We start from the raw sequence: 20,377 nt of genomic DNA, 5'->3' as shown, positions 1-20,377 counted from the left end.
TTTTGGCTGTGGAATTTTTTTAAGGTGGGGGCAATAAGGGGGTGCATTTTTTTAGTATTTTCTATCTTACAATCTGTTGCCATCTTGTTAAGAGTAGCAGGTCTTCAACAGCATGTCCTTAGAAAGTAAGTAAAACCAAAACCACAAAAACAAACAAACAACAAAAAAAAACCACCACCCTATTTCTAAGCAGTTGAAGCAATCCAGAAGTCTAAGATTAAAACAAACAAACAAAAAACATACCTTTTTCCTATTAAATTCAACAATTTCTCAAACAGAAGCGATGCCATTTGTCTGACTACCGTAGGCACATTTCACAGAATGATGAAATCACAGAATGGCCGAGATTGGCAGGGACCTCCGGTGGCCATCTGGTCTAACCCACCCTGCTCACGCAGGGTCACCTACAGCCAGTTGCCGAAGACCATGTCCCTTTGGGTTTTGAAAGCATTCAGGGATGGAGACTCCACCATCTCTCTGGCATCCTGTGCCAGTGCTCTGTCACTTGCACACAGAAAAAGTTTCCTGATGTTCAGACAGCACCTCCTGTGTGCCAGTGTGCCATTGCCTCTTGCCCAGTCACTGGGCACAACTGAGAAGAGCCTGACCCTGCCTTCTTTGTACCTTCCCTTCAGGTATTTGTGGGCATTCATGCAATGCCCCGAGACTCCTCTTCTCCAGGCTGAGCATTCCCAGATCTTTCTTCTTGCCTCAGTTAACTCCAGTGGTTAATTGGAAGAACTGAGCACCTTTCAAAGCCCAATAAATAATAATAATAATAATAATAATCCCAATGCAAAAAGTAAGACAACTATTATAATAAAATAAAGCTAATACCAGTTGTTGTGGAATTCTTAATGTTCCACAGTGAACTTGGTGAGAGTTTAGGTCTTTCTGAGAGCACAGCTGCTGGGGCCGTCTTTGAAAAATAAATAAAAATAATAAAAACAGCAACCCAAACATTCACCTAACAGATGGAGAGCTGCAGAACTGAAACCTGTAGGCATTTGGAAAAAAATATTTCACGTATTTCAGAATACATCGGGGTCCTAAATTATGCTGGGTTTTTGTATTTAGAGAGAAAAATAAGTGTGTTGGAACTAATAATAAGCAGACCAAAAATCACATTTGGATTAGGTAAGTTCCTTGCCAAGATACAGAACAGTATGTTTTCTAAATTTTATTTTGCTTTTCCCCTTGATCCCCAGAGAGGCAGCTATTGTTTTAAGTGGAAACAGAGACTTGCAGAATACTCTGATATCCAGAGGAGCAAAGGAGTCTTCTGAAGGCTATGAGGAAGTTCTCCTTCCAGAGAATCTCTGGATTTATTTTTTTCTCAGGAAAAGATGAATGCAAAGAATATTTGGGAGGCAGAGCAACACAATTTTCAAATCACTAGTTAGTAAATTCTGTGACAGTAATAAGGATTAGAGAGAGAGAGAAAAAAGAAAATAAAAAGCCACGCATTTCCTATTGATTAAAAGACAACTTTTTTTTTTTCCTTACTCTGTGGCACAAACACACACATGAATATCAGAGTTTCAGTATTTATTGCTCTCAGGCACTTTCAAAATATAAACAAAATTACAAATTCTATACAGACTTCAGACAGGTGGACTGAATATACAGGCAAAATTCCTGAGGTAACAACACTGAAATCAGTGGAGATATTCTGGGGGGGAGGGGAAGCTATAATCATAACTAAGCAAGTCACTTCTATGAATACTTGTGGGTGAATTGTTTCATTTCTGCAGTAAACAGAAATGAGCTCATTGTCAATAGGCCAATTAATCCTGATAAACTACAGAAACCATTACTACATTATATTATATATTCTGGCAGACAGTTCTAGAAATGAAAAGAGCTCTGAAAGCTGATAATTAAGACAATAACTTCACTAAGTTCTGTGTTTCACAAAGAACTGTGTTTTTTGCCTTAATAGACAAACACGTAGGCTTTCATAAGGGAAAATACATCACAGTTATTTGTCCAGGTAACCAGTTACATTGCTGGAATTAATTCGACACTGTAGGCATGTACGATGCAGTAGCCATAAGGCTTAGGGAACACACAGATCAATAGCCAGCAAAGTAATGTAAAGAAACGCAATCCCTGTGCAGGAAAACTCAGTCATCTTTTCCAGTTCTACCACTTGGTAAGGGTCGTAGGATAAGCAGATCTACAACAGAGTTCACAAACATCCCCTCCTGATCCTAAAATGCAATAAAAGAGGTATTTTAAGTGCTTCATGTTACACCAGTTGTACCTTCTGGTTATGACACTAAAACACTGCAGGGATCTATTGAAAACATCAGCAAGGATTGGCTAGCAATGGAATTACAAACTTACATTTAGTATGTTGGTCATGTCTAGTGGCAAAATACTTATTAATTATGCCTTGTGGATCACAAAGAATATTTTCAGTGACAGAATATAAGATTGTGTAGCAGGACAGTCACTTTCATCTCAGTTTCTATACAGAGAAATTATCATAATTTAAGATTATTTCCCAACAGGCAGCTCCTGACATTATTTTCAGAACTAGTGTCTCCTTTTGGTTAACAACGGCAAAAGTAACAGTGATTTTTATGGAACTTCTCATAAATGTCAAATCTATAAACACATTCAACATAGGAAGGCTCTCAAAGGTACTTCATACAAAGATAGTAAGTAAAAGTAGTAACAGAGACTATTATCAATAAGAAGAAAAGCAAAAACACTGTACCCTAGTATTTTTAATAAGCTACCACAACTGTTATTGCTACTCAGTTATGCATTTCTTCACACTCAAGATTTCTAGCCTACTCTAGATTAGCACCAATTATATCAATCTTATACCACTCCCAGAAAAAAAAAAAAAAAAAATCTTACTTCTTCAGATAGAACAAAAGAGAAAAAGTAAAAAAAAAAAAAAAAAAGCACCTACCAATTCAAAGGAGCACTGATTTACTATGTGTCTTCTTACAAACCCAGCCTTGTTTTCCTTTGTGTCTTCTTACAAACCCAGCCTTGTTTTCCTTTCTGCTAATTAAGGAACCATTCCCAAAAAGGTACTGTGGAAAAGTGTGCTTACAATAAAAGCATCACCGACTTTGGGTTAGGCTACAGCATTTTAATGAAAAGACCTCAAAGCTGCAGTGTGTGTGTGGAGGCGGGGGGGGAGGGGGGGGGGGGGGAAGCTTTCTCAAGCCCTTTGTATTTTTCATGTAATTCCTAAGACCTCCTGTAAGTTTGTTTTCCTTTGAGATGAACTTCATACAGAAACTTTAAGAAAACACAGATCATGGTGCCTATTGCACAAAAACAACAGATGTGACTCCAATGGAGTAGCTTAGGCTTGAGCTCTGTATCAAAGGACAGTGCTCTGATACTCACCTGCTCCCAGCCTCCATGGATTTCAGTCTGGTGGCTGGTAACTGCTCAGGGTTCTCAACTGCCAAAACATTTAGCATTGAAGGTGAATTTTTGAGTGCATTTTGAGGTGGACATTTTTTATTATTTTCCTGAATAGAGTAGATTACCACAAAGGCTGCCAAAGCTGCAGCTGATACAAACAGAATCACAGAACCATAGAGTCATTTAGGTTGGAAAAGACCCTTAAGATAATCAAGTCCAACCATCACCTAACACTACAAGTCCACCACTAAACCACATCCCTAAGCACTGCATTCACACGTCTCTTAAATACCTCCAGGGATAATGATTCCACCGCCTCACTGGGCAGCCTGTTCCAATGCCTAACCGCTCTCTCTATGAAGAAATTCTTTCCAATACTCAATCTAAAACCTCCCTGGAACAACTTGAGGCCGTTTCCTCACATCCTATCACTTGCCACCTGAGAAAAGCGACTGATACTCCTTGCTGCAACCTCCTTTCAGGCAGTTGTAGAGTGCAAGGTGGTCTCCCCTCAGCCTCCTTTCCTCCAGACTAAATAGCCCCAGTTCCTTCAGCCACTCCTCATATGTCTTGTTGTCCAGTCCCTTCAGCAGCTTCATTGCTCTTCTCTGCACACACTCAAGCAACTCAATGTCCTTCTTGCAGTGAGGGGCCCACACTGAGGTGTGGTCTCAGCAGTGCCAAGTACACAGGGACAACCACTTCCCTAGTCTTGCTGGCCACACTATTTCTGATGCAGGCCATTCTTCTAGCTGGATAGGTTCATCTTTTCATGTCTTTCTCTCTATATCACTGAGAGACCGCTGCTCAGAAATTATTTTTCTCTCTTGGATGTTGTCCTGAAGTCTAGATTGTTCATCAGTTTCTCCCATATTTGGAGTCTGCACCAGGAAAGTCATTGCATTCAAGAATCAATATAGGTAGATAATACAGATCAATATGGTTAACATACCTAATAGAATCAGTCACTTGTTCTTTATTTACAGCTCTACCTATTGAAAGCCCTCTCACAATACAATTTGGTTCCTAATTTCTATATCTCAAAGTACCCTTCGTAGAAAGCATTAATTGTATAATCATAATAAACTATACAATCTCTTCTTACAACAAGCCAGCAGTGATACTACGATTCTTGCATTAGCTAAGAAATAACAGATGACCTTTTTTCCTACTCAATGCTTTATGTTAGTCAGAGAGGTCCATATTAACATTAGATAGAAAAGTTTTAGCATCACCATAAATTTCTATCAACACTGACTGACCCTTTCTGATCTTCTGAGAACATACTTTACATCATTCTGTGTAGCTCTTTTATACACCTTTTGAAAGTATGAAATATTTTCTTTAAATAATGTAATTTCTGTCATAGCAAATAAAAGCCTGATAGCGAGACTAATAAAAACAGATAACAAAGAGAATTTATTCTGCAATTGGATGTTTGGGCATAGTGATGACAGATTTTAATCTAATAAATTACGAGATTCATAAAGTATTGCATCTGTGATTACATTCTGATGCTAAAAAAGGAAGGGGGGGAAGAAAACAGTAGAAAAAGAAAGTAATGAAGATCTTGACATTTCCAGAGGGTAAGGAAGTATCTACAGAGAGTTGTGTTTCTGTCATAACAGAATTATTGCAAGATAGCAGAGTGTAAACTGCAAGGTACATTTTTTGGTAAATGAGAATGCAGTTGTGTCTGTTTCCGATACTCAGAGCCAGACTTCCCTGTCACCAAGTATCTTCTCTGAGCATATGTCAAGTGCTGCTGAAGGTATCAGCATAGCTGACTAAAAACATGTGCTTTGAAAGAAAAGCATCAAGTGATTCATTCCTTGAAAACAATATTCCAACAAGGCTCCTACTTTAACTCAGAAAAAATACAGCAACTTCTGTAAGGCATGATAGGAAATGTACCATCTATGAAGGATACCAAATTGGATAAAGGTTATATTTTGAATCTCTCTGTATTTTTGCAGAAAATACACCTTCTCATTTATTCTGTTTTTTATCCACATATTTCCTTCTAATTTCTTGTAACTTAGAATTTTGAACTTGGCTGGAGCTTTTATTTTCCCATTTATAGTTATGTAGAGATGATACAAAAATCACAAATGAAAATGATTTTCATTATTTTATCTTTAATTTTACTGATGAACTGCATTGTCATATTAAAAAAAAAGTCATACAAGCCCCAGATCTGGGATACCGTTGTAGCGTTGTGTATATTAATGTACTCCAATTGCTATCAGTTCAGCTGTTAGGTGAAAAGCTTATCTAGGGACAAAGACTTTCAGGATACCAAGTAAAAAGCAGTCTAGAAAAACCGTATTGTAAATTTTCTTGGTCAAATGCCGTTCACAGGTCAAAACAGGGAACACCGCCCAGCCCATTCCCCATCTAGACTTATGTAAACCAACTCATATACCTGAAATTACAAGGATAGTCTCCAAACGTTTTCAGATACTCAGTGAAAAGAAACTTTATAGAGAGAGTGTGCCAGAAGGCGATCTAAATTAGGTGCTCTAAATCATCCTTTGAGAAGCTATTCTTTCTCTGGTTCTTTCTACAGAGAGACTCAGGAATGCTTCTTGGCACAGAAGGCCTAAACTTGTCCATGACGGGATATAATGAAGCACACACCTACATTCCCAGTTTTCACCATCTCTGTGCTAAAATGGTATCTATCATTGTAGCAGAATAAACATGTCACTCAGGATATACCCCAAAATAAAGGCTAATAAAGTGTAATTTATTAGTTCTACAAACAGAATTATATTAATATAAGAGTCAAGACCCAGTGAAGTTCAAAAGAGCACTTTTACATTATCTTTCTAGAAAACATTCATGGCCCTTGTGAAGAAAATGGAAACCAGAAAAAGAGTAGGGGAAAGACAGTAATGCCATTTCTTTGTTTAGTTTGTTTTGTTATATGAGTACTATTAAATACTGTAACTCTCTCTTGGAAAGATGGACATACAGTCATTGGTGACTCTTAGTCCAAATTTGCACATTTAAATCTCTGAACACCTTTTCAACAGAAGTTCAACCTCCCTTTTTAAATTCTGTTATCAATTTCACTCACTTTTCCATCTCATTTTCTTCTTGATACTTACTTCTAATTACCTGAAAATTTATCCTGCTATCCATGACTTGGGAAACTAAACTCCAAAGTAATGTGTAGAAGATGTATTTTTCATCATTTTACATGACCTAAGAGTCTGATTTTATAAGCCCCTGCCTTTGTGAGTTCATAAACTATTCTCTTGCATTTGTCTCCCGTGACAACCTAGGAAACTTGCAAAAAGCCCCACAAGATCACTCAGCTTGGAAGAGAAATCGAGTCTACTTCTCATTGACTACGTGGAACATGACCATGTCCATCAAACATCTGGATTTCAAGCACTGTCTACATAAGTATCCATATTCATAACCATATTCTTGGAGCTACATTCCATTTCGAGCTTTATTCTAGAGAAGGACATCATTGCTCTTTCTATGTGAGGTCTACACTTCTACTTTATTGCTTTGACCCGTGGAGGACAAGATGAAAGATCTCCAAAAAATAAGAAAGATGGACAAACATACTAATAGGGCTTAGAATTGCTCAGAATTGCTTAGAATTGCTTAGAACTTGGGCTAGAATTGCTCAGAAAAAAAGTTCACTGTAGGTTTCTGTATGAATGTTTTGCCCAGAACTTCACTGAAATTTTGTAAACCTGGACATAGACCAAAGAGTTTTAATTTTGCCTGTTTCAGTATGAAGAGCCTTATGGCTTAATGATGATCTCCAAGAGTTACAATGGCCTAATTGAATATCAACGTAATAGCATGAACTCTTTAAAACATTTTATCTGTAATCTTATTGTAGCTATGATGCTTTTGGCTCAAGTAGTGTAAGAGATTCATGCCATCACAGGGATGAGGCTTGAAAAAATTTTTAGAGGACAACACTATCTGATAGTGCTGAAATATCACCCATATAAAAATGTCTTTAGCTACCTTCTGCAAGTACTTCTCTAACACTTTGCAGTTCAGACTGACTTCATCAGGTAGAATGAAACACAACTTGTCAACATAATGGTCATGAGCAAAATGCTGTTTTAGGTGTTCATATTCTGCAGTAGTCAAAATGAGATTCTAAATTGACTGTGTAAAACCATAGAGACCCAAGAGTTTAGCCATTACTTGTCACCAACTCCACCCTAAAAGTCTTGTGGACAGCATTCATAACATCAAAGTCCGGGAATCTGACTTTTTTTACAGGAAATCAATAGGATTTGGGTTCAGGCCTATGAACAGGGGATCAACCCATTTCTGAAAGTTAAGATCTGACACCCACTCCCATCCCCCTTCCCTCCACCCCTTCAATTACCAGGTCATACAGATCAATCCTCTAAACAGTGGTACCCCACTTGCTGATAGGGAAACTAGTGCTTTCATGAGTACATCAGTTATCAAGAGCTAGCTGCTTGTGAACAGAAGGTGCTTGACTATAAAGCTGTGAGATTATGACTGGAACTGAAATCAGAATAAGCAAAATATATTGATTGTGTCAGCAAAACGTCTTTTTTGTTTAAGGAATATCTTATGTCTGCCAAACTTAGAATGAAATGTATGACATATTTCATCCTTTTCTCTCACAGTAATAAGTAAAGCACATTTAGCAAAATGGTGGGCATGACTGAAGAAATAATAAATAATAATGATGATGCCTGCAGAAAATCCACAAAACATAATTATGCTGGCTTTTATCCAGCATATATAAAAGATTGAACTATATTTCTTTACTGAAGCAAGATGCTTCTGAGAACAAATACCAATAACTATATTAAGAGCTTTAGGTAACATGTACATCACATGAGAAATGCTAATTTCTCAGAAATGTATTTAGCGATACACTTTGCTGTCTTAATAGAACTACTTTTCATACCCAAACTTGTTAATAGGAATACTTTACAATAGAGGACAATAATTAGAACAGAGGTTGAGGTACAGTAGTAGCCAAGAAATAGTACCACAGAGACTGGCAATAATGGCACAGTGTATGCGAGACCTTAATTTTATTAGACATAACCCAACTGCAGATTAGTAGGGGGTTTAAAAGAGGGAAGGAAGGAAAATGAAAAAAAAAAAAAAAAAAAAAACACTCATTTTTTTGTAAGAGTCAAACCAATCAAGAAAATGTATAATTTTAAAAATTTATAAACTAGAAGTTGACAGTAATTTTCCCAAGCACTCAGGCACATTGCCCTTTTATATTACTATGTTTTATGAATTATGAATTCTGGATGACGAGAAAGCCTAAGGGTGACAGCAGAGCTGTAATGTCAGTAATGCATTGTCATTTCACACTGTGAAAGTTCTACTATACCTAGCTGGATTTTTCAAGTTTAAATAGTGTCACTGACTGCCAAAGATTTCCCTGAGAGGTGTGATGAAAATATATACTCTGTTGGTAAAATGCTAATCCCAATAACTAGAAAAGGGTCAAACACTTTTGAGTGCTTGTCAGGTTTTTTGTCTACCATGGGTCTTGAGATACAACTATATGCCTTCACCATAATTCACCTATTTTAAGTCAGACATTGAAGCAGATAACCAGTTTTCCAGCTTTTAGCAGAATGAAATCAGAGTAGAAAACAAACGAAGTGTTTTGTGAGATTTTACATGGCTCCTGTTGCCAAGGAAACAATTTATTTTGGCTGGGTAATGGTAGCCCTGCCTGCAAAGCTGGCAGTATAGAACAAGGGAGGCTATTTATCTAATAGAGTTCTATACGGACACACATACACGCTTATCCATACATTGAAGAGGGAAAGATCTAGCAAAACTGAATTCCAACAAGAAAACAAGAGTCTGGAAAGAAGGTTGTTAAGTAACTTACAGTCATTTGAAGAATCTGTTGACGGAAGAGGCATTGGTACTGGCTTAAGTTGATCACACTGAGGCATTTTAGAATCTACCTGAAAACATGATTCAGAAAAGCAAAATAAAGGTAAAATTCAGATCTCAAAGACAGCCCATCTGTGTCCCATTCCAGCCAAGTACTTAACCAGACACATAATATAAAGGTTCAGACTCAAAAGATGGTGAAAAATCACTTGGAAACTGTCGAATCTAACTCTTTTTTACCTTAGAACCCCTAACTCCAAAACTAAAAATCAGATTCATGACATTATACATAATTTTACCAATTTACTCATATAACATTCTTTGCAGCATATAACATTCTTTGAGGCAAAATGGAAAGGATAGCTCCTAAGGATGGACTTTTGGCCAAAACTGGATAGTGAAACAATGAGGAAAGACACCAAGTGTAAGGTCACCAGCTGATAGAAGAATTGATTGATTCTCCTTTATCAGAAAAGGAGAAAGGTTTGCACAGTGCTAACACGGGTGCAAAGTGCATCAGGAATATCAAAGAAAAAAAAAACACTGTTCTATGTTGAAAATATACATCCATTTTAATGAGGTGTCCAAGTCTTATGCTAAGTTACGGCAAGGTGGAGATAATAGCTGCCATATAAAATCTTCTGTAAGTATTCAGAAGCTGTAGTTAGAAAACAAGGATACTAAGAAAAAAAAAAAAGGGGAAAAAAAGGAGGAAACTGGGTAAGTCTGAAAGGGAGAAATGGCAGCCTTATGAAAGGTAGTGCCTCTGAAGCAAAAAGGATTAACTAAAGCTTGGATCAGTATCACAGATTTTGCCTTCATCAGAACAAAACTATGTTCTATGAGCAGTAAACTTGTGGAGGGAAAAATGGCCTGTTTTGTTTGTTTTCTTCTCATGAAGACCATGATGATCACTCTAGGCAGAAAATCAAAAATTACAGGTTAAAAAAACTTCATCTGTGTAAAGTAAATTACTGTGCTCCATGAGCTAAAAGTTTGCTGATTTTCAGTCTTTCATTGAGACTTTAAATTACCCAGGTGATATAAACAATCCTCCTTAGAAATTTCTGCATATAAAAAACTTAATTTTCCCTGAGAAAAAAAATAATATTATCCAGAGCTTGTTACTAGTCTTAAAGTCATCAATAAGCTATTGAGCCTACTATTTCACAGGAGTGATTTCTCAGCTATTTTTGAAAATAATTACAATCTAGAAGATTCTTAAGGGACATTGTTTTCTTCTCTCATTAGGAAGTATCCAGGAAGCCTCAATGAATTTGTTGTAAAATAAGGTTTGTTTGATTTTTTTTTTCAGAACTCTTAAGAAAAAGAAAAGAAGGTACAACTCTCATACTGCATTTTCAGTCCAAAAAAAAAAATGGAGGAATGTCAGTCACTATGCGTTTCAAGTGTTTTTATTTCTATATAAAAGATTCTCCATTAGCATAATGATGAACAACAGCATGTAACCTTGAAAGGAACTTGTTTTGTAATTTCCCCTCTAGAGTCAAACGCAAGCTCTGCTTTTTTGGATCTTCTGTGGAAACGGCTTTCTAGCAACTCACAGCTGGAATAACATAGGTAGTAAGTCTGTTTCCTCTGTGACCATACATGAGGCTGATGAGTAAACAAAGAAGTAGCTATTTTGCTACTTTCATGCTGTAATGTCAAAAGGAAGCAAAATGGTAACTGAAGATTATATGTAGTGGTTTGTTCAGAATCAGTGTAATTTATTTACGGAAATGAGAGACAAATTATGAAGGACAGCAATTTTACTAATTTGAAATACAGATTTGTCTCTCTCAGAAGCTCCAGCCAATTAGACTTGAGAGAATAGAGTTTCTTAAATAAAAAAATAAAAATAAATACAAACACAGAGACTATCTCATGTACTAAGGCTCTGTAATCACTTTACCCAGTGTTAAAGTGAGTATCTGGGGGAAAAAACGAGTTTTGGAAGGCAAGACTGGTAGAGGGTTAAGTCAGTTTTAGAAGGCCAGCTGATTGACCTAGTCTTGGCCAAGTATTCAGAAGTGCCGGTACCAAATGCACATGCTGTATCTGTAGTATTATCTTAGAAGAATTCATGCTGGGCTTCTTTCAAACTCAGGCTCAAACAGAAAACGGGGAATATTTACACTGCCCTAAAAAAATAAATAAATAAATAAAAATAAAGATAGTTTTAAGGGGTAGTTAAATAAAACAAACATACAAAGTTACGATCACTGTAATCATTATCTTGCTCCTTCCTGTAGTACAATACAAAAAAAAAAAACTGTAAATGTTAAACAGTTCTCAATGATAATGCAGTTCTTAGCTAATAAATGTGTTTTATTATACTGTTTCTATCTGTCTAGTAATTATTTTTGCCCTTAAAACCACAGCAACACTAACATAATAAACCAATTAGACTTCCAGCATACAGTCTCCATCCACAATAAAAGCTGTTTGAACCTACTACTTTTCTGGGTAAGTTTGCGTGTAAATATTCATAACATTCTTTTACTTCTCTTTTTTCCCCCCTCATTTTATTACCTATAGCAAGCCTTCATTATAATTGAGATAGCTTGTATACCCGAGACCTTTTTAGTATGTTGTTCACATCCGAAAAAAAGTATTCAGTTATTCAAAAACGTTCAGAAATGTACACCAACCTCTAAATTTCAATAGGCTCAAGTGAATGTTTTTTCTAGGAATCTATTTAAACGCAATACACTTGCCTACTCCTTGAATCAAATGAAACATTTACTTTCACCAGAAGTGGAAGACAACTGTCTCCCAAAGAGAGGAACAAACTAAATTCTTTGTGTTTTCACCCTATTAATTATTGGATGTGAAAATATTAGATCCTATAAGTCAATGGCCTGTCATCAGATCTTACTACGTCTACTCTTCTGAAAAGTAGAATACATAGTATAAAAAGAAGAACATAAATACTGAAGAACATAAATATCCTTTCTAATATGGGCTTTGAAAAAGATGTCTGAATGTTTTTATACTCAGTTCAGGCTTTGCTAACATCAATACACTTTAATATAACAAACAAAAAAAAAACACACATCATCATGAATCAAACAGGTGCCTGTTCATTTAAGAGAGTAGACTTCCCATAGAATTCAAACTTCTGCTTCCCAGAAATGGACATGACACAAGGTCACTGGCTATCAACAAGAAGCATTTAATTTAAAGCCACTAGGTGTCACCATATAAATATTCCTAAATAAGAGTTATCAGCCTGAAAAAGTAGTTGGCAATAAACAGATAGACAAGGTTGTAGGCAGTTGACCATGTCCTTACAAAGCCATGGAAGAACGCTATAAACTAATCAGGCTCACCACTAAATATTAGAATTACTGAGAAATATTTTTCCACATGAGAAATGAGACTTGAATGTAACCTTTTAAGTTTTTAATAAAATGAACTCGATATTCTAATTTACACACACCTTTAGTAATTTAACTTCAAAATAAATGTTTTCCCAAGCAAAACCTTCTCATATCAGAAGGTGGCCTTGTTGTGAGAAACTGTCCCACACAGACTCTTCACACTTGCATGTTCATTGAGCCATTTAGTCCCTGCACTGCAATTCCTCAGTAGAAATAAAGTTATTCTGTAGTAGCTTTCTGTTGTCACTGAGACCCTAATGTGGCCCCACTGCCATGATGACATAGCCTACTGGGAACACAGAAATGAAGGGAAAATTTAAGTAATTTATCTTAGTAATGAACTGTTATTAAACTGTTATCTATTACCTCAAAGGCGCAGGATGTTCCAGGCGTGTAATACTGCTTTAACAGGCCTACTGAAGCAATTGTGTACTTCAGTCACTGTGGACTGGTACTTCCCTACCGTAGTGATGCTGCTGCTGTGGATGCAAGGGGGAGTCCATGTGTCTGACAGAGGATTATAGGAACAAAACTGGTTAGTACTCCTGACTCATCCCTATCTCTTTCAGCTATCGACAATCTCCAGCATGTCACATCTTGTAATTCACTTATGGCTCCTTGTTATGCTACTGTTCTGATTAGTAGTGACATTTCCTTGAATTTACACAATACTGTTTATTGGATATACCATAAGTATCTAATGAAAACCACAGATACTCCTCAGAAAAATCAGAAAGCATCTGAAGAGTTTTAATAGCTATTTAACTATGATTAATGAAATAACTAACTGACATAGTAGCATGAAACTAATATAGACTTAATAGCCAAGTCTGCATAGAACCATAAAGATTGTACATTGAAGTGAAAAAAGTTGTCTGCTTATTTTAACTATTTTCTGCGTAGCTGTCCAGACTGTGTGACTAATTATAGTGAAGACTTTCTAAAGAAAAACAAGGTGGTCTATGCTGAAGTAAAGCACAAACATCTCCATTTTTGTTTCAAAATATAGAGGATGCTTTTAGGTAAGGAACAACATGGAGATTGCTACAAAAAAATAAATACAAGTGCACCAGAATAAAGTATAGCTCATTGGTTTAATCAGCTCCCACATATGTGAAGGATGTAAACTAGGCTATCTCCAAAAGCTGAAGTGGAAGAGCAAAAGAGAAAGAGAGGTAGAGAAAGAGATTATGACAGTATGTGCAGCTTTGACAGATGAAGAACAAGACCAGAAAACAGCTAACATCTCTGGCAGCTTAAAATGGAAATCAGACGGAAACTCCCACTGGTTTTTTTTTTTTAAAACCCCGCATTTTGACTGCAGCTATCCATCAGTATCGTGCCCTTAACTAGTCTATTGTATATGCGTATAGTAAATTTAGAAGTATAAAGGGGGCGTATTTGGCTGTCTGTCTTCAGATCTGTTTGTCCTGCTGTCCCCTGCCTAAGAACTAGACAAGAAGAGATACCTTAGAAAAAGAAATAATATCAATAGCATTGATATTACAAATCTGCAGAGAAACTAAAGAGAATTCTAGTTGCCAAGTAATAAATTAGCTTTTTCTTTCCTAAAATTATCTTCACGATTCCCCATCCTTAGACATGAGCAAACAATGCAATTCTCTCTTTTTTTTTTTTTTTCCTCCCCATCACAGAAGGGCTATCAAATAGAAACTATAGAATTATTTTCCTAACGCAGGCTCTTGACCTTCCTTTCTGCTTCTAAATTATAATGCTCTGTAATTGTTCTGCTGAGTATCTGTTCTGGAAAAGTTTAGATACTGACAAATCCAGCCTACAAAAACACAGTATTTCTGAAGAAGTTTATTAAAAGATCTTCTGAACCATGGACTGCAGACTTCTAATGGCAGCTGTTGGCATAGTGCAGTATATATTTCAATGAACTATCAAAGAGGGGTAGTTTTCCTTTCTTGCATCTTTCCGTATAGCACCAAAATGGATGGTAGAATTTACAAGACTTTCCAGTTCTTTCAAGGTAAGAGCGGAGAGCTTATTTAACATCCATCTTTAGAATGACAGCACCTGAAGAGCTATGAGGCTTGTAGAGTAATACTGGCACAAAAATAAACTGATTTAGGTGAAATCAGGTGGCCATGTTAGGGGAAAAAAGCTAAGACTGGGGCATAAAACAATACTAGCTCTAAGAGAGATTAAGAGACTAACATGCCAAAAGGACATGCACTGTGATAGGACTGAATTAATTTCCACTAGGAGCTCTGAAGGACAGAAAACACGCTTCACTACGACTAAAACAACTATTTAGAATTAACAGGTCTTTAGACCTCTTTTTTAATTTTTTCCCCTTTCCCTCTGTGAAGCACTCTCATAAACTCAGAGTTTATGGCCCTTTTGACAACAGATGAAGAGCCTACTAAGAGGTCATTCAAAGCTAAATGCTCCAGTCTTCCCAATGCTGTTGCTGGGTCCTTCTCCACAGATTACTTACTCTATTTGTGCATTTCAGCACTCACAGAAAACGTGATTAATCCCTCTGTGATTCCCATCTGTCTTTCAGCTAGAAACGACAAGTCCTCAATAACGTGACCTTTTATCCCCTGTCCCCATTCTTTTAAGTAGCAATACCTGATCAGTTAATTTGGGCAATTGTAGCTTAGTGCCCCAAAGAGCCTACTAAGCTGCTTCAGCCAACCAAGTTCACTTTCTCTCTCCCTCCTCCCATCATGATTTCTGAAGAAATCTCCTGGTACACAAGGGTATATGGTGAGGTTAAGGTTACCTTGGTACAGCAGGAGCAGGAGGGAGACACACAGGAGCTCACCTCTTGAAGGGCCCAAAGCTGCCTAAGGAGTAAGATATCATATTTACATATTAACATTTGAAGCTTTGTTATTCACAAGGAAGACACTCATTTTACACAAATCATCATTCAGTTTCACTCATCACGGGTTCCCAAGGGCAGGGAGGTTTGTGCCTGAAACTGAGGTAGACCTGTGAGGAAGAAGGCCCAGGGCAGATGGCTGCCCCTTGCAGGGCACAGGCCCAGGACAAGCCAAGAATTTAAACTGCTGCCAGAGACCAAGCAGGGCAGGAGCATACCTGATACCCTCCCTCCCAAATTTTCATCTTTTGATCTAGGAATAGTGCTGCGACATTTCTCAGCTTTTACCTTGACACTCTTTATGTACTAACTGGCAATCAGCAGAAGCCCAGGTTTAATCACTTGAACTGCTGGCAGCTTCTGACAGAATCGATCACCAGATTTTTATCACCTGGAGCACTTGGCTTGGGCAGAAACACTGCAAGTGCCGGGACCCTTACTGGAGTTCAGCTGTCAGTGCTCCCCCTCGTCCTGTGGGGTGACCTGGCCAGGGAACCCCAACACACACACATACATACACACATTTGGGAACAGGCCCTGCCAGCCTGCGGGCACCCACCAGCCCGTCTGGCTCTGACCTCTGATGACTGCTATCAAGTACTACATGCAAAAGGCAAAGAGTTGATCAGAGCAGCTGAAGTTAGTCGTCTTTTGCAGGACACAAGCAAGACAAAATGTTGACAACCCTGGTGTGCCAGCCGTTGCATGTCTCGTTTCAGTCAGTCAAACACAGGCTGCAGCATCTGTCCTTTCTTAGCATTTAACCTGGACTCCAGGATGATAAACTCATGAAGAAACCTGCTGTAACGAATGCATTATAAATGCAGTGCAGAACACAGCCTCCAGGAGCCTCGCAGACCCAGAGGTCCCGATCCAGGTGCCTCCTTCCTCTGAGCATCTCAGTGACTTTACCCCAGCCTGTGCCATCGCCTGGTGTGGAGGCAGGGGCACAGGCAGTGCTGGCCAAGGATACGTCTCCTCTACCACGGGGTGAGGGCTGCTGCTGTCACTTCCACCCCCTCCAGAGAGCCCAGCTAGGATAAGGAGATAGATGACAGCAGCTTGGATGGAGTACAGTCTGAGCACGGCAGTGATTATACGAGTGCTCTATCAGGTGGGTCTGGCAGGGATATTTTTAGCTACAATTATTTTGTAAAGTTAACTCTTCACTCCAGAGCTTCAAAACCTGGAGTGATTCTGTTTCTTAAATCCTAAGAAGCTTCACATTGACAGAGGCATATCTTTAGTTATGTAATTTTTAATCAATAGCAGCAGCTGCTGTTTCCACTACAGAGATACAGATATTTCTTGCACTGGTGATTACAGTTCCTTAGCATGATGACATGGTCCTTTAACAAAGGCTACAGTTCAAGTTTATTTAAGGGTTACTGCTGATTCACAGAACTATTAGCTCTTTATACGGGATTAACAGACAATTAATTTGTCCTGCTCGAACTGTGTAATAGTTTTTGCTTTTGAGTAGTGAGAACTGAGAACCCACCACTAAGAACCCCCCAGACCTGCCAGGCTCCTCGGTAGTGTCACGGCAGCATGGACAAAGACACACTTGACATAAAAACCGCCAGTACCTAGAGTAGCTGTGGGCAGCAGCCAGGTGTCCTAAGGGAGGAATTTGACTGAACGCTCCCACCAATAATCAGATGTAGTGCTGACCTTTACGAACAGTGCAAGCCATATCCCTTTCCTTATTTATTTGTCCACAGGGAGCGAGAAGAGAGCTGTTTGCTTTAGGCAACTGTTCTTTTCTTTCTGACACATGTAAATGTCAAAGGATGTCTGGGTAGTGGATACCACTTAATGTCACCATTATTTTGGTGACTAACAAAAGCTGCCCGTGCATCTATAAACATCATGCAGTAGCCCTCTAGAGGATAATAGGAATGGCAAGCCAATTGTGTGAAAATGTCTTCCCACTGACAATTTTTATCAGTGGGGCCTGCTGTTTAAAACAATACAAAACAAAAGAAAACAAAAACTTCCCTGATGCTGCTGGCAAAGTAGCACTCGCCCTAGGATTCTACCAGTTCTGAAACCAAGTGATTTGATCCACCGATGTCCTAACCCAGGTGAACATAAGACTTGCACTTGAACCATCAAAAGTGGCATTTTCCTTTAGGAGGTTGGTTCAGGAGACGTGTGAAGCTCATAAGTCTGCCTCCTGCTGAGATGGCATGTGGTGGCTGTAGTTCTTCCTCTTGCACACTCTGTAAAATCTGTGCCCTTTTGTATTGTGAAGCCTCCCAAGAACATCACAAGCCCTTTTGACTAAATGCTTGACAACTTCATTTTTTTTTCTTAGTAGGGTTGCAAGCAAACTGTCTATCATAAGAAGCTAGTTAAGATTGTATAATTACACCTGCTTACCATAGCCCACACTGCCTGTGTGAGACATGATGGACTTATTTTAAACTTGCATTTTATTATTATAATTATTTTACAAAACCCAAGAGTGAAATACATTTGAAGTATCTTTCTTGATCTTGTCTTGCCTTGTAGCACACCTTGGCCTTGTAGCCAAGATAAACTATTCCTGCCATTTCAAACTTTTCAGTCATTTTATGTCTGGTGTCATTTAAGAAGCCAACTTAGACTTTTATCCTCAAAACCCATCTCTAACACCATTAGAGTAATATGAATTTCTTCCATGTCAGTTGCTACCTCTTGGTTTGCACCTCTCTCTCTCCTGTTTCATATGAATTTTAAGAATCTCAATACACTGTTTATATTTTATATTCAGAATTTTTATTACAAAAATGTAACGATCAATTATCAATTTACTTCATAAATGTAACGATCAATTATCTATACAACTATTTGGAGAAGAAAAAGGTAATTTTCTTAAGGAAACTTAAAAGAATAGGAATTTAATAGCAAAGAAATAAATGAAAGTCTTCATGATTTCATCTCAGGAAAATACAGCTACCACTGAATTTTTAAAGCTCAGTTTTAAACCTGACATAACAAGATGAGCAAGCAGCCTGTAATCAATAAAATAAAGGGAGACAAGGAACTGAGATATCCTTTCCTGCTTAGGATCCTTAGATCCTTTCCTTACCAGAAAGGAAAAATATTTCAATTTCAAAGCAGAAAGCTTACTTACTGACTTTCACCATTGCAGGTTTAGAGAAAGCAACAAAGCTATCTGGTAAAAAGTACTTCTCCAAAACTCCAGATTCACAGCAGTATGACAAGATACTCAAAACCAAAAATTACTATTTTTGCCTTTTTAAGAAAGAGCCACTCATGCAGCAGCATATCTGGAGACTTACAAAACAATTGTCAGGTAAATTGAAAGTATATGCAATCACAGTTGCCTTCTAATAGTATTGCCAAGGAAATAAAGGGGAAAAATACCCATTATAATTGCCAATAAAAGGTCACTATTAACATACAGTGACCATAACGAAGAATCTGCAATAATATAGTACGAAAGACAAATACTATAGTATTGCTGTCATAATTAGAGATGACAGAAGACATTAATGTGTTTTTACTAAGAATATTAGTTTAAATCTGAAAGTAAATTTCATGTCACATTTGTAACATTTTTATGTTTGTTTTCCATGAAACATCAAGCTTAGCTGGCTGAAAGAGTGCAAACCTACTTAAATATACTTAAATATTTGATAAAAGCAAAACTCGCTATATATTATGTTAGTACTACTATATTGGGTGACCATACATATCCAAAGAAAACAAATAGTCCCTCTTAATTTAAAAATCAATTATCACAGAAAGGTCCACTGAAAACCAACTTCATGCCAGAAGTAAATGAAGCCTTCTGATGATTATGCACTGCTGTTTTTATGGTTCCAAATGTTCCTGTTAAACACGAGTTTAATCAACAGAATGCGGAGCCACAGTGAGATGCTTTTGCATGAGGCAGCCCCATACACACACCATGCAAGGCCTTTTGTCCTTCTTTTCTGGGCAATATGATATAGGGCTGTTGTTACATCCTTTCTCCCTTTCCTACTTGTTTCCTGACAATGTTTATCATGCCCAGTTACTGCTCCCCACTATCAAAAGTCAGGCTTATTCATCTTCATTTGGTGCTGCTCTTGTCTCCTCTTTGCTATGGTTCCGGTTTTATACCAACGACTTATAAGCCACAGCAAACTAAACTCTTCACGTTAGCCATTACAATTAATTTTCCATCAGGAAATATAAGTTTTAATAAAACAAATATCATTATTTCTTCCAAGATAAAATTTCTACTTTACATCTATTTTTACCTATTATAGAAAAAAAAAATAAAAACAGTCAGCATGCCAAACGTCTGCAAGAACACAGTTCATTTGCTTGTATATTATTTCTCCATCATGTCTTCTGTTCCAGTAATTTGTGTCTCAGGAATTTTCATCTCCATATACAAAGAATCCAGTGCAATAGCAGCCTCAAACCCACACGGAATCTCTTGGAGCTAATGTAGTATGTTTATTCATAATCAAAGAAACACATTTGAAGAAAGCACAGAACAAATGATGTTTCAGCTCTGATTATCTGCCATGAAGTATTCACAGTGCACTTTAAAAGGGGAAATATTTCCTAATTAAAATTAAGAAAAGAGGTTTGCGCTTTCACACCAGGCAATTAAATGTAACATTTGCATGCATACAATTCCATGGGAAACAAAACCCAGGAAGTGGCTGTTCGAGTGTCTATTAATTAAAAAATCCAACACTTCACTGTTTGTACTAGCTGGCCTTTTATAAAATCTCTGTAGGTTAATAATTGAATTAAAGTGTGCACAAAATGATACCAGTGAAGGGGTGCTTAAAAAGTACAACTCTCTGTTCATAGTAATCATCTCATTATTTTT

The 20,377-nt window shown here is 37.5% G+C and overlaps 1 protein-coding gene across 3 annotated transcripts in view; it reads right to left on the bottom strand.

Annotated features, from left to right (window-relative positions):
- The window catches only part of LOC308190633 (uncharacterized protein), a 288,343-nt gene that overhangs the window by 252,860 nt on the left and 15,106 nt on the right, over positions 1–20,377 (bottom strand). For all 3 annotated transcript variants that reach the window (XR_013947386.1, XM_080582248.1, XM_080582249.1), the window contains exon 2: positions 9,281–9,359. Coding sequence is in view for 1 of the 3 variants with exons in the window: in XM_080582249.1 (XP_080438375.1) it covers positions 9,281–9,359 (79 nt within the window). In the remaining 2 variants the exon portion in view is untranslated. The remainder of the gene's footprint in view (positions 1–9,280; positions 9,360–20,377) is intronic.

The sequence above is a fragment of the Anser brachyrhynchus genome, assembly GCF_964034855.1.
Source record: "Anser brachyrhynchus genome assembly, chromosome: 2".
NCBI classification, from domain to species: domain Eukaryota; kingdom Metazoa; phylum Chordata; class Aves; order Anseriformes; family Anatidae; genus Anser; species Anser brachyrhynchus.
This window is presented reverse-complemented; position numbering and strand designations above follow the sequence as displayed.